Source organism: Passer montanus, unplaced genomic scaffold, assembly GCF_014805655.1.
Source record: "Passer montanus isolate IOZ18808 unplaced genomic scaffold, ASM1480565v1 scaffold42, whole genome shotgun sequence".
In the NCBI taxonomy this organism is placed as follows: Eukaryota; Metazoa; Chordata; class Aves; order Passeriformes; family Passeridae; genus Passer; species Passer montanus.
Window position 1 is genome coordinate 7,232,852 of NW_024369041.1, and position 14,948 is coordinate 7,247,799.

Here is a 14,948-nt window from a genome sequence, read left to right on the forward strand (position 1 = left end):
TTCTTGCTTTATAACAAATCTTGATATTATGTTATTATGTTTATAAATGTTGTTACATAACAAATGTTCCTGTGCAATGAAGAAAACAGCACCTGATGGTGGAGCACCCTAAATTATGTCATGCTAGACTGCAAATTATCCATCTGCTGCCTCCAATTAGCCAGGAAGGTACGAGGGGGCCTGGGAGAGGATGTGGATCATCATTTCATGACTTGCTCTGCCAGTGTGCAATGGGATACTGGCAACTAATGGGTGCCATCTGCTGTGAGCATGGAAAATGGGATAATGCACATCAGTCCCTGATGGCTCTGTCAGGGACATATTGCTGGGAGGGATTTGTTATCCCAGCTCCTGCTAGGCTGCATTGCTGCATTTGTTTCTATCTTAATGAAGAAATGATTTGTAGCTCTTGTTTTATTCTGCACACACGAAATATATGAGGTTTTAATAAAGTGTCCCTTGGTCTGTAAGGTCCATTCCAACCCAAACCATTCTGGGATGCCAAGTATTTCTAAGGCCCTGGTAAAGTTTTAAAAAATTAATCAAAGATAAAAAAGGAAAGAAAATAGCATAGAAATTCCATTTTATCTCAAGCTCTCAGCCATAGCTGTATTTTACAGCTGTATTTTACAGCAGTGGAATCATCCTAAAGGTTTCCCAAGTGGCCAAACAGAGATGTCTCAAACAATCCTGACAGAAACACATTAATTAGCAATTTTTAGAGCTACCAAATGTTTACATTACAATATTTTCACATTATTCCATTTAAATCTCCTTGTAAGACTCCTGTGATTATCAGCAAACTGGAGGGATGGTTCTGGAGGAATTCTCTAGCGCAAAAAATGATCACAGAATGGTTTGGGTTGGAAGGGCCCATCCAGTGTCACCCCTGCCATGACAGGGAGTCCTTCCACTGTCCCAGGCTGCTCCAAGCCCTGTCCAGCCTTTGGACACTTCCAGGGATTGCAGGATTGTGCCTTCACTGCATGCTGAGAACATTCTCTCAACAATTAAGTTTATATTTCCATATTGAATATTCAAATTTATGCAGCCAAGTATTGCAAATTAACCAATCTCAAACTACTCTATTTGAAATGCCAAGGAATTCCCACCCATGGGGATGCTCTGTGTCACCAGGGCTGTGCAGGGATGGCATCAGAATCAGGATATTTGTTCAATAACTACAATATTTTGTAATTAACGAAGAGATTAATAGATTTGAGGTTTGTGCTCAATACATCTCTAGCTGCCAAGAAGTGCCAGGAAATTTTGCCTTCAAATATTTTGCCACCTTTTATTGGGGAGAAGGGTAGTAGAGGAGGGATTGACCATGTTACCACAGCATCCCAAAAAAAGCCCAACAGCTCTGGCACCCAGATAAACCCCCAGGAAAAGATGTTTATCCATGAAAATGAATGAGTGTCCCAAATTCCTGCCTCAATGAAGCCTATTTTTATAGGCTGAATATGGACTTGCAGCTTCTCTTCTTTTAGCTCATCTCCAAATGAAAATGTTTATATAAAAGTGCTCACTGACATCCAATTTCCACCTCCAAAATCCCATATAAATACAGCATGGCAATTTGAACCCCCCAAACTGCCCTGCTTTCAGCCATCCACCCCATCAGCATGACCACAATTATGCTTTTCCATACAGGAATAACACTCTAGAGTTGCAAAAATCAAACTTTTTGATCTTCCCATGGATTTTGGGGGAAGGAAACATGAAGATAAACTAATTTTTGATGTCCACAAGCAAGGGAAGGTCTACATTTGGCTGCTCAAGTGCAGAACAAGCCCATTTCCCACTGAGGTGGGGACTCCTTCTAACACAAATCCAGTGACTCCAAAAGAATAAATCCACTCCCAATCTCTTCCCAAATGGCCAGAACCACCTAAAAGCTGCAAAAATACTGGAGAAAATATCAAAATTCAAGAAATACTTCATAAGGAGTACTTACCCTTGGAGGGCTTTTTCTCCAAACCAATCCCCCTTCCCCAGAGTGCGGAGAAAGACAGGATCTTCACTGGGAGAGTCCTCCCGGGTGACGTTCACCTGTGGAAAAGCCAAAACCCCACATGATTCAGGGAACTGTTCATTAACAGCTAAAACCTCTTTGTTCAAAGAGGAAATTGTCACCTCCTGGATCTCTCAGGAAAGGCTCCTCTGGGAACCATGTAATTCCCCCAAGTCCTGCACTGTTCCCTTGGCATCACCAACCACCCATTCAAAAAATGCTCAGTGATATTTCCTACTAGACCTGCAAAAACACACAGCTTTGGATTTTTGGGAATGTTTTCAACTCTAAATGTTGAGTTGGGCTGCACAAGCACAGTCACAGGAGAAGAGTCCTGCACTGTTCCCTTGGCACCACCCATCCAAAAAAAAGCTCAGTAATATTTCCTACTAGTCCTGCAAAAACACGCAGCTTTGGATTTTTGGGAATATTTTCAACTCTAAATGTTGAGTTGGGCTGCACAAGCACAGTCACAGGAGAATAAATTTCCAAAAATTTGCTGTGTAACTATCATCTATGGCCTAAGCTTCCATTAGCTTTGTTCCACATGGTTCCCAGCATTCCCAAGTTCCCTGAAGGGACAGGACGAACACAAATCACCACCATTTGGACATTAGTGAAGTGAACCAGTTTGGGGCATTGCAGGATGAAGTGTGGCTCTGCTCTCTCTCCAGTTCAGGGAGGGGACAACTCCAGCTGGAGCAGAAATCAAATCTTTCCATATTTTTAACCAGAGCATTTGCACGTGGGAATTCCCAAAGACAGAAGGTAGAATATCAGGCACATCCTTTTAGATTCAGTGATATCCTGGTGTAATTTCCCTATTAAATTTACACTTGTGGTCTGCACCTTCTCCCAGCTCTTTAAGAGGTGGCAGAACCAGTGGGTTTGAGAGGTTAATGAGCAGCACACGGTGCTGAACACCTCCACTGACTTATGGAAGGGCAGGAAATGTGGGGCGGATGAGCCAGGAAGACCCCTGGACAAACAAAGGGAACTTTTATGAGATTTCAGCCCTTTTTTCCATGACTTCCACTGATCCCAAGCAAAGAGTGTTCAGAGATTTGGACAGAGTGATTTCTACCAGGTTCAAAGCTCTGAGCCAGTCTCCAGTGGGGAACCTGCATTTAATTCTGACTTTTAAAAGGAAAAGGGTGGGAAATGACACAGCAAGGCCCATGCTGCCTCTGGATAAAGGCAAGCAGCACTTCCCAAGCAGAAGGGAATGAGCCATTTCCATCCATTATTATTCCACAGATTCCTGCACACAGCATGTTTGGAAATCACTTTGATTTCTGCTTGGTAGAACTTGAGGAAAAAAGTTAAAATAAATACACTAAAGGAGCTCAGGAGTGGGGTGAAGAGGGGTGGATAGAGCTGACAGGGAAGAAGGGAAAAAGGAATTTGGTCCTAAAAGAATTATCAGTGGAGGATGGGCTGGAAGAAAACAGAGCAGAAGTTTTCTCAATATTCTGAGAGGAGTAATGGGCTCAGAAATGTAAAACATTATCTCTGCTCACTTCAGCCTGGAGAAGAGAAGGCTCAGGGAGACCTTAGAGCAGAATTCCAGGGTGTAAAGGTAAAAGAGAGCTGGAGATGGACTTGGGACAAATGATGGAGTGACAGGACATGGAGAATGGATTCCCACTGCCACAGGGCAGGGATGGATGGGATATTGGGAAGGGATTGATCCCTGGCAGGGTGGGCAGACCCTGGCACAGGGTGCCCAGAGCAGCTGTGGCTGCCCCTGGATCCCTGGCAGTGCCCAAGGCCAGGCTGGACAGGGCTTGGAGCAGCCTGGGATGGTGGAAGGTGTCCCTGCCATGGCAGATGTGGCACTGGATGGGCTTTAGGGTCCTTTCAATCCAAACAATTCCATGATTCTGTGTCACTCCAGACACTCTGACGTGACAGGCATGGCAGACATTCCTTAAGGACCTCTCCCTGATCCTGCTCACGCTGACTGCAGACACTGGAGGTGTGCTCCCAGGAGCAGGAGCTGCTGCCAGCATTTTCCTGCCTTGTTGAACTGCCTGAGTCAAGTTTTACCACAGGACATGGGAGGTGATGTGCTCCAGCTTCTGCAGGTGCCAGGCAGCACACACAGATTCTAAAATCCTGTATTTTGTTGTAATTTATTCTGTTTCACTGCTGAGCCACTATCCAAGGCTGTATCCTTAGCATGGATCGCTAAAATCCCGTATTTTGTTGTAATTTATTCTGTGTTTCACTGCTGAGCCACTATCCAAGGCTGTATCCTTAGCATGGATTAATTATTACATCCACCCTAAGCCAGGCATTAAAATTAAACTCTCTCCTGCTCCATCCACCCATCAGCCACTGGTGTCTCTTTTCCAAAGCAATAAGCTTGGAAGAGAAAACTGGGCAGGATTTAGCTATTCCTGTGGGAATTTCTGTCAAGCCATCAGGCTCCAGCTGAGAGTCTGGGAATTTTTTAGCAAGTCCCAGTGCCTTGTTTTATTTTAGCTCCCTTTTTCTGGCCTGCAGCTGTCACAGCAAGATAAAGGAGCAGAGGCCAGGGACAAAGCCAAGGAGCTGCTCCAGGAGGAAATGGCCAAGGCCATGGGAGGTCTTCTCCATCATCTGGGTGAGGGTCAAGGGCTGCAGGCCAACAACTGGGATTCATTTTTCACATTTCTTTGTAGCCTGAGGAATGTTGGAATGAGTCCAGAGGAACCATGGAGATGCTCCAAGGGCTGGAGCCCCTCTGGAGCCAGGCTGGGAGAGCTGGGGGTGCTCACCTGGAGAGGAGAAGGCTCCAGGGAGAGCTCAAAGCCCCTGCCAGTATCTAAAGGGGTTCCAGGAGAGCTGGAGAGGGACTGGGGACAAGAGATGGAGGGGCAGGACAAGGGAATGGCTTCCACTGCCAGAGGGCAGGGATGGTTGGGATATTGGGAAGGAATTGTTCCCTGGCAGGGTGGGCAGGCCCTGGCACAGGGTGCCCAGAGCAGCTGTGGCTGCTCCTGGATCCCTGGCAGTGCCCAATGTTGGACATCCAGGCTTGGAGCAGCCTGGGACAGTGGACACCCCATGGCAGGGGTGGCACTGGATGGGCTTTAAGATCCCTTCCACCCAGGCCATTCCAGGATTTTGTGCTGCTGGGAAGGGATGGGATCCACCTGACCACGTGGGGCCTCAGTTGCCAACAGAGCTCCAAACACCCGTGGGAGGGAGATGCACCATCCCAATATTTTTCCCCATGAAAAAATGGCAAAAGAAAAAGGATTTGAAGCTTGGCTCATGATTGTCCATACTCTGACAAAAGAGGGAATATTATTTCTGAGTGAAAGGAAGCAAAAGGGCATCACACCAACAAACTTGGATTTCTGCAGGCTCTGATTAACTTAATTTCAAAAACTTCTCCACGACAATCTTATTGATCTGAAAAAGACAATTTTTTTCCTTACAATAAAAAATGGCTCCCAGAAAGTGGAAGTTGATGGTGGAAAACGAGTTGGCAGCTGGAAATCACTATGCATTCCCTCCAAAATCTCCATCCTGCTACATGGAATGAAGCCAAGTGTCTGTCAAGTGTATTAGGCAGGCTAAAATAATTATAAATAATTGTTGAATAGAAGGAAGAAACTTGATCTATAAAATCCCATCAGCATTTTATGGGAAAAGAGGTCAAAAATATTTTCTCTGTGAGCAGTGGAAGAGGAACTTAGACCTTTTTTCCCCCTATGGAGAGAGGTCTAACATCCCTGCCTGTCTATTATTTGGAGAAGCTGGGAAAAAAGAGTCATGGGAATGAAGCCTTGGAAGGGGTATGCTTAGCAAAGAAATCATGGAGTATTGTAGGATTTATTTCAAAGAAATTTATTTTTGTGGTCATTTACCCAGAGACTCAACAACAGTTTCCACCCCAAAGTGCTTCCCAGGAGCACATGTGCAAATCAGAAAGGGATTTAATTTTCAGCCCTTCAGGCTACTCTTCCCTTCCTGACCCAGCCAAGGAGCTCCATTAAATGTCAAGTGCTGGCACATTTGTGCCTTGGGAGGGGAGAGAGAGAGGCTGGAGTGGGATTTTGGGAGCCCCTTGCCCTGGGAAGGTGTGAACTCACCTTTCCTTTGCTGATGATGAAGAAGGTGTCCCCTCGAGCCCCTTGGCGGATGATGTACTCTCCACTCTCGTAGTGAGTCTGCAAGAGGGAAAGGAACCAAATGAAGATGAACAAATAAAAGCCTATTCTCCAGCCCATATTTTGGCAGCTTTGCAAGAACATCACCCTGGATCCCTTTTATCCCAGCTTGACATTGGCTGTGACTTAAAGATTGTCCTGTGGTAAAGGAATAGAATAATTAAACTGGAAGCATTTGTGGCTTGCCCATTTTTCTTCTGGCTGTGCTGGTGCCAGCCTGTGCCCAAATGAATTATCCTCACAGCCTGAATCCATTTTTAGCACATCAATGAGACAGAGGAATTTCCAACAGGGAATAAGCTACATGAACTAAACTGAAATAAGAAGTCTGGTATAAAAATTTTCTTTTCTTTCTTTTTTTTTTTTTTTTTTTTTTTTTTTTTTTTTTTTGGTGGTTTTGGTGGTTTTCCAGCTTTGCTAGCAAGGGCTTTATTCAGCAAATAAGTTTTGCTTTTCTCCTGTTATTACAGTAGTTTAATCTGTCAATTTTTGCCTTATTTTGTGGAACAGCCCTTGCTAAATTCATGTCTTATCAATGCTGCATCTAAACTTTCATCCCTCGTGTCACCCCATCAGAAGCAATGTGCATTTATACATCACCAAAAAACCCAAATATTTTCTAAATCAAGACTTTCAATTGATATTTAGACCTCCCCCCAAACCATGGAATTTTCATCCCAGATGTTCTGCTGGTGCAAATTCAACCAACAGCAGGCTGGGGGATGCCAAGAGCTTCCCATCCAACTTCTCCTGCATCTCCCTTGAGATAAATGTCTCTTGGATTTTTCAAAAAATGTCCAGGAGAGCTGGAGGTATTGGGTATTCTATCCCAGCCCAAATCTGGGACAAAATCACCCCAAAAATGCCCTGCATTCACCATCAGATCTTCTAATCCCAATGTATGTATAAACCAGGAATGACTAGAGCTAAAATGGGGGAATTAATCCAAAACCTCAAATTTGGTTAAGCTTGAGATGTTTTTCAAAAGTTTTGTGTTGACATCAGTCTATTTATCTTTACACCCCAACCTTTTTATCATTTACAGACTGATAACAGAACTTCCAGCTTTCCCATTTTCATGTGCCAGAGTGGGAAGAGGGAGGTGAAAAAAAGTCTGGAGAAGACCTGGACACAAACTTGCAGAGTTTTATTGCTTATGTTGAGTTTTTCTGGAGAGCAGATTTTAAGTGCACATTTTTGAACATCCAGGGTGAAATTCCTTGGAAGGCCCTGATTTTAGGAGGGGTTGGGAGCAGACCCCGCTCAAATGGAGCTTTGTAGGCACTCAAAAATCTAATTAATGAAAATACTGGACTAAGGTCTTCTGAATTTACAACAGGTAATCCATATTCATTAGATACATCAATGGTATTTTTATATGATTTCTGGGCAATTTAACATGATAAACCTGCTCCCTAAAAGGCCATTTCTTGGTCTTGCTCACCAACTACCACCAGTACCTGCAGAACTGAGTCTCAGTCCTGCTGCTGTAACCAATTTCCACCCACAAGTTTTGCCAACCTTCCAACCCATAAATTTCACCCCTAATTCTTCCCAATCATTCCCACACATGGCTCTTCACTCTGTGAGTCTTTGCAAACATTCCACCTACAAATCCTAACCATTCCCATGCATGAGCCTTCCCAAACTTCCCACCCAGAACTCAGCCAAAGGAACGGAAGGAACACAAATTTGAACTTCAAGTACCTAAAGCTGCCTCTCACTTGGGCATATTTTGTCTCTTCTTTTTTAAACTGAACTCTAATCTCCGCCAAGTTCTTCCAATATTCCAATCACATTCCTCTAGTCCTTCCTTGAGTGCTCAGAGCTTTCATTTTGCTTGACCTGCCCCTCACTGGTGCCTTTTTCCACGCCCTTCCTGCCACCCACATCCTCATGCTTATGTATTCCAAGCCATTTCTTTCACAGCTAATTCCACCTGCAATTTTTTGTGCTTGAATCAATCCATTCCTCCCATTCTTTAGCAGCCCTCCTGCACTTAAATGCTTGTTTTCCATCACAAATCAGCTCATCCGTGTGCTTCACCCTTCTAATGGAATTCTTGCTACCTGCCCAGTGTGAGAGCACCATCCTGGGCAGGCAAAGTGCCCAAGAACTCATTCAGGGTACGTGGAAGTGGAAATAAAGAAAAGGCTCTTGCTTTTAGCCCCACTTGAGAGGCAGCAATACCTCCTCAGGTAACTCTGGTACCATCAAAGGTCTTTGAAGAAGCATTTTGGCAAAAATTACAGAATTCCAGGATGACTGAGGTTGGAAAAGACCTCCCAAGACCATGGAGCCCACCTTGTTGCTCGTTCCTATCTTGTCCCCAGCCCAGAGCACTGAGTGCCACCTCCAGCACTCAGTGTGCCTTCCTGGGACACCTCCAAACCTCCCTGGGCAGCCCCTGCCAAGGCCTGAGCACCCTTTCCATGCAGAAATTCCTGCTGCTGTCCAAGCTCAGCCTCCCCTGGCCCAGCTTGAGGCTGTTTCCTCCCATCTTGTCCCTCAGCAAACAGACAAGCTGGAATCTTTCACAAAACAGCATTTTTGAACAAAAGTGAAGCTCTTCCTCCCTTTTTTAAATCCTCCAGGTGCCTCCCAAGAAGATTTCTGTTTGTCCAGTAAGAACAGCTTCTATTAAAAACACCAGAGTTTTTTATTCCCCTTACTCCTATTGTCACTTTTACTTAAAATGAGCAAAAAATCCTAGCACCAAAGAGGGGGATGGGGGGAGGAATGCTCACTCAGCAGGTTTGAGAGGATGAGACATGGATAGGTCTCCATGACCTGCTCCAGGTACCCCACAGCAGAACTACCAATCTCATGATTGAGTCAGATTATGCTCTAAAAGAGGCAACTATCCCATTTAATGAAATCCCTCATCCTATGCAGAATGTCAATGAGTGAATATAGACATTTCTTTGAGTGGAGAAATATCCAATGCAAGTTCTCCTCAGGAGTGACCAGATTTTCATGAAACCAACTTACATTGAAAATGGACAAAATTAGGAACAGTGGGGCCCAAGAGCACCAAATTTTGTCAGGAAGTTAATTTTTTTTACTCCTAGAGTTCCCCAGTATGAAAATCTCCCACAGATACAGGACCCAAAGCAATGTACAAACAATATTTCAGAGACCAGCCCAATCCATCCATTTCAGAACAGTTAAATATGTGATTAATTTCTTTGTCCCCAACACACCAGGGCACATCTCATCCTCCACACAAAAACCTTTGCATCTTCAGACCTTCAAATCTGGCTGAGGACTTTGGCCCACTGAGCTAGGTTCCTCAATCACAAACTTCAACTGGAGCTTCTGCTCCCAAATACCACCAAAAATGAGATGTCTGAGAGCCTGAGCAGGCCTCATGGAGAAACCACGACTGAAAATTAGATGCTTGAGAGCTCAACCAGGCTTCACAGACTAAATACCAATTAGGCCTCATGGAGAAACCTCAGCTATAAACAAGATGTTTGAGATCCCACCCAGGCTCATGGAGAAACCTCAACCAGGTCTAATGAAAACACTTTGACTAAAAACAAGATGTTTGAGATCCCACCCAGGCCTTGTGAGAACCCTCAACTAAAAACTAAATGTTTGAGAGCTGACCAGGTTGTGTGGAGAAACCTTGATCAGATCTCATGGAAAAATCTCAATTAGGCCTCATGGCGAAACCTTGACTAAAATTGAGATGTTTGAGAGCCTGCCCAGGCCTTGTGAGGAATCCTTGACTAAAAATGAGATGTCTGAGCTGGATCAGGCCTCAGGGAGAAACCTCCAATCTGGAGACCAACCCAACAGTTAAACTTGAGAAAAGCTCATTTTTCCACCTCCTCGATACCTCTGACTGCTGTGTTTATGCTGAGAATGTTTGGGAAAAGGTGGGAAATGGGACGTTTGGAATGCTCCATGGCGCCAAAGGTCCCCTAAAGGGAGCAGAGGCACAAAGGTGTCTTTGAAACAAGGACTTCAAAGCTGGAGCTGGGTTTGCACCACAAAAACCAGTGACAGCAACACAGGGTTGATGACAGTTCTCCATGTCCCACCCATTGCATCCAGGGTGTTTTTAAAATAAAATAAAAATAACCTAAATATGTTGTTTTGCTGGCGCTTTAAAAAATATTCACAGAACTGTCAGCAAAACTCCAACAGAAGCAGCTTTTATAAGATTTTTCCTGTTAAGGATGTGCTGCCTTAAACGTCCTAAAATGACAACAGGTATGCAAAACAAAATAAAATGGAAAAAATATATTTATTTGCTGAAAATGCTGGAAAACCAAGCAGGTAAATATGAGTCTTCTCTACCAAACTCCTTAAGAATCACACAGATTTGTTTCCTGGTTTTACAGTGTGTCCTACTCCCAGGGATTATCTAAAAATGTTGTTGCTTGAAATAGCCAGAGGAGAGGATTATTTTTTTGTGATCCTCTCCTCTTTTACCCCTAATTTTTGACACTTAAGACTTCTCAAGACCCAAGCAGCAGCTTAACTAGAGGGCAACAAGTGGGAAATTAAAACACGAGGAAGATGCAATGATGAGGGGAAGAGAGGGTTAACTCATGCCCTTAGTTCCATGATAACTATGGAACACAGAATTTAGAAAGGAAATGAGGGAGGGGACCTCATTGTGACCTTCTAGGACCTGAAGGGAGCCTACAAGAAAGATGGAGAGAGACTGTTTCCAAAGGATGGAGGGACAGGACACGGGGAATGGCTTCCACTGCCAGAGGGCAGGGATGGATGGGATATTGGGAAGGGATTGTTCCCTGGCAGGGTGGGCAGGCCCTGGCACAGGGTGCCCAGAGCAGCTGTGGCTGCCCCTGGATCCCTGGCAGTGCCCAAGGCCAGGCTGGACAGGGCTTGGAGCAACCTGGGACAGTGGAAGGTGTGGAACAGGATGGGCTTTAAGGTCCCTTCCTACCCAAAACATTCCATGATCCTGTAATTTTCATTCAGCTGGCTCTTAACTGACCTACAACATCCTGCAGCACTGTTTTTGTTTTTCATATTGATGCATTACAAACTTACTCTTCCTCCTTAAAGATATAGCTCTTTGATATCTCACCAGCACTCTGAGTGTGTATTTTAGGGCAAAAGCTGTGCTGTGACAGTGACAGGAGCCTGTCTCCCTGTCTAATCATTTTGGGAAACCTTTCCTCTGCACTGATTCACTGTGGCTCCTTAATGGGCTGTGACAGCACTGAGGAAAACACTCCTGGGAATGAGCTGGACATTCTGGCTGTTCTCTCCAATTTTCCAGCCTTCTGCCTTTATGGGCTGCTTCCAATTTCTGCAAAACCATTTCTGAGCAAGGCTCTTAATACACCTCCTAAGGGGCTGTTTGTGTGTGGACACAGCTCAGCTTCTGGAATAATACAAATCCTGGAATTCTAGGGTTGGGTATAGTTGTGACACATGAGGATTATTGATCCAACTCCCCAGTCCAAGAGTAACTGCTTGAAACTAACTATGATTTAAGAGATGACTCCTCACAATGAGTTCATCTGTCCTCAACAAGATAAAATCTGTGTTATATCAAGATATAATCTGTGCTGCTGAGGACTCGGGAGCAGGAATTGCTCCAGGAAAAAGGAATCTAAAAGGATGTATGGGGACAGTAAAAAAAGGATATTTAACAACTATTTCATTGAAGCAAAAGCAAGTACAGCCTCTACTTAATCTGTGGGATGCACACTGAAATGGATAAACCAAAGGGGATAAACAACAGGGCCCTGCTGTTCCTGAAGTGCAAAGATGTGAGAAATGTTCCTAATTTGAAGATCTTTGGTTAAATGATTGCTTTAATTTCTGGTTGTTTCTTTTGGTGTTTGGCACTGCTCTTCCTTGCGGTGTGCTTAAAGTGAGCAAGAGGGAAGGAGATATGGCTGGCAACCTCCTGCTCTCCCTTTTTCTCAAAACCTCCTCCCATTTCAGTGTCTCAAAGGCAAAAAAACTTCCACAAAACTGAACTGGACTCAGCCCTCTCCCAGCTGAGCTGCTGGGACAAGACAGGAGATGGGAATAAAGTTATACAAATGGGAACTGTGGAAGAGAGAAACTCAACACATTCCAATTTAGAGCAAAGGGCCATCTCCAAACTGTGATTTTTCCAACTCTGACAACTCCTTAGGTGAAATTGCTGTTCCTGAAAGCCAGGCTGAATTTCCACCAGGAATTCAAGTCTTTTGCATTGAGCTGTAAAAAAGACAGTACTGTTGTCATAATTCAGAAGCTGCCTGAAGGTTGACCTCTCTCATGGAAAGAAGCAGCAGCTCCACATCTCTGGCACTTCCATGACCCAGAGCACACAGCTGAGCAGTTTGGTTTGCTTTTTACGCCACCGAAGTCAAGGTCTTTACACCTGAACACCCAACCTTCACAAAACTCTCCTCATGCCAATTAACAGTGGATAATTAGGAGCATTAGTGAGCTATCAAAGAAGATTTATTAGGTTTGCCATAGAACAAACACAGCTCATCGCAGAATTCCCCTAAACCAAGCAGTAGTAAGGAGAGGGGCACGAACTAGGGATAAACCTCAATAGGTTCATCTCCTAGTCATGAAAAACATTATATTTTCCTTTTGGCTGTGATTTTATCCCCTTTCTTTTCCATTCTATTGAACTTCACCCCAATTGCTGAATGCAATTCTCAGGGATAATTAAAAGGCAACAAGATGGCTAAGGGTCCATGTTTGGCAAACGCTGGCCAGGGTTCCAGCTTCCCAAAGGAAAGGTGCATGAGATGGGAGGAGCTCCTGGCCCTTTCCTTCTGCCATTCCTGGAATGCCCTTGGCACTGGCTGGAGAGCAGGAGCTGGCCTGTGTGGGTGAGGATTGGTTGTGCTTCAAACTTTGCTCTTTTTTAAGGACTGCCTGCTGAGAAGAAACAGGAATTTGGGGAGGTCGAGGATGCTGAGAAAGCTGGGAAGTTCAGAGGCAAAAGGTCAAGACCAACTGCAAAGATCAAGAGGGAGAACTCAAAGAGTTCAAGGACTAAGAGAGCATAGAGATGACAGAGGGTGAGAGCAGCATGGGGTCAGGAGAAAAGGGAGAGGAGTGTAGCAAAAAAGATTTTCCAGGAAAACAAGATGAACTGATATGGGAAAAGAAAGGATTTATTCCCAGAGGAGATAACAGATAAACTAGTCAGGCAAAAGGCACTAGTGGGATTAGGCTGCAGATCAAGCCACAAATTGGGGTCAAAACCCCAAAAGGCTTTGCTTAGGAGTTTAAATAATACCAGATTCACAGATAATGACTGTGAAATGTGAAGAATTAGGTGAGAATCAGTAATTAGAAAAAGGATCCCCAGGCAACAGAGTGGAATCAATTCATCAGTCACCCTGAGTAAAAATTAGCAAGCAGTAAAATTCAGCGAAAATAAAAATACAATTAAAAAAATTAAAACTTGGTGTGCTCTGGGCCAGTCACGTTAATGTAATTTTAGGCTTTTGAAGGATTGAAATCTCTATAATTCCATTACATTCTCAGCCTCCTTTGGACATTACACACAGGAACTTAGAGGAAATCCAACCAGAAACAGAACCCCACCATGGCACTGCACCACAAAACCTGTCTCCAATAACGAGCAGCTCCATTCCTTGGGGGTTTAATTAAGTTTCATTGAAATGCGAGAAAAGCTGCCCTTCAATCCTTTCCCAAACAGCTCTGATTTTGTTTCCCTCATCATAATGGAAGAATGTGTGTAGAAATCCCATTGCCCTCCCTAAATCTGCAGGTCTGTTCCACAGTTATTAGAATGGGAATCAAGTTCTTTGCCAAAATGAAACTGGAAGTAAACAACTTAAATCAACACATTTGTTTCATTTCTTTTCCTTCATTTCCTCCAAATTTCGCATGCTTATTCACCCTAGGTATTTGCATTGCCACCAGGATCCAAACTCATTTCAGAATCGATCATGAGGAATAAAAAAATGCACAGTACTTCAATAGATTCAGCCACTTTTCCAGTCACCTGCTATGAAATGTATTTTCTTTTTGTGGTCTAGACTGAAGAGGAGACTCTACATCTCCATATGAAAATGCACTTCAAATTATCACTGGAAACCAACTTTACTGGAAGGGAAATCATGAAAAGCAGTGGATTTATTCATCCTCAATAGATTTTTACTGGAACAGGTAATTTTCCCAGTTTAAAACCCTGAATTCACCAGTTGCTTCCACTTTGAGGGTTCTGTGCAGGTGACAACCAGTCCTGAGTTTGGCAAGTGACTTAAACACTCCATTCATATTCCCTGTTATATCCCCATAGATTTTGGCTCTTGCTGGAAAATATCCTCCTTTTCACTTGATTTCTCTCATCAATTCCCCAAAAGGTACAAAAAATGCAGAATTTTATCTACCTGCATGACACAACCTCAACCTCCATTCCCAGTCTGCTCAACAAGAAATTCTGGAAGTGAATCACACTTCCATAAGATCAAATGTCTGCCCCAAATATATTTATTAAAGCAGCAAGTGAACTTTGACTCTGCCTGTAAACTGGGAAAAAGTGAAATCTCAACTTTACAAACATCAATAACAATTTTTCCCAAATGAAAAAGAAGCTGCCTTGAGCCACTCACCTGGTCTGCCACCGTCTCCCTGACAACAGAATTTGGAAAATTGGGATAATAGCTATATTTTACAATAGAAATGCAAAATATCTGCTCACAAAGTGCAGAAACCAGTATTTTTTACTGTTTAATAGAATCTCTGCTGCTAAAATTGACATGGCTGGAGCTGCATGAGCCTATTTCAGCTTT

General features: G+C 43.8%; 1 protein-coding gene across 2 annotated transcripts in view; it reads right to left on the reverse strand.

Moving 5' to 3' along the window:
- Positions 1 to 14,948, reverse strand: part of PRKG1 (protein kinase cGMP-dependent 1) — a 191,136-nt gene that overhangs the window by 78,781 nt on the left and 97,407 nt on the right. For both annotated transcript variants that reach the window (XM_039719675.1, XM_039719676.1), the window contains 2 exons: positions 6,103 to 6,180; positions 1,961 to 2,055 (listed from right to left, as the gene is read on the reverse strand). In XM_039719675.1, the coding sequence (XP_039575609.1) occupies positions 1,961 to 2,055; positions 6,103 to 6,180 (173 nt within the window). The remainder of the gene's footprint in view (positions 1 to 1,960; positions 2,056 to 6,102; positions 6,181 to 14,948) is intronic.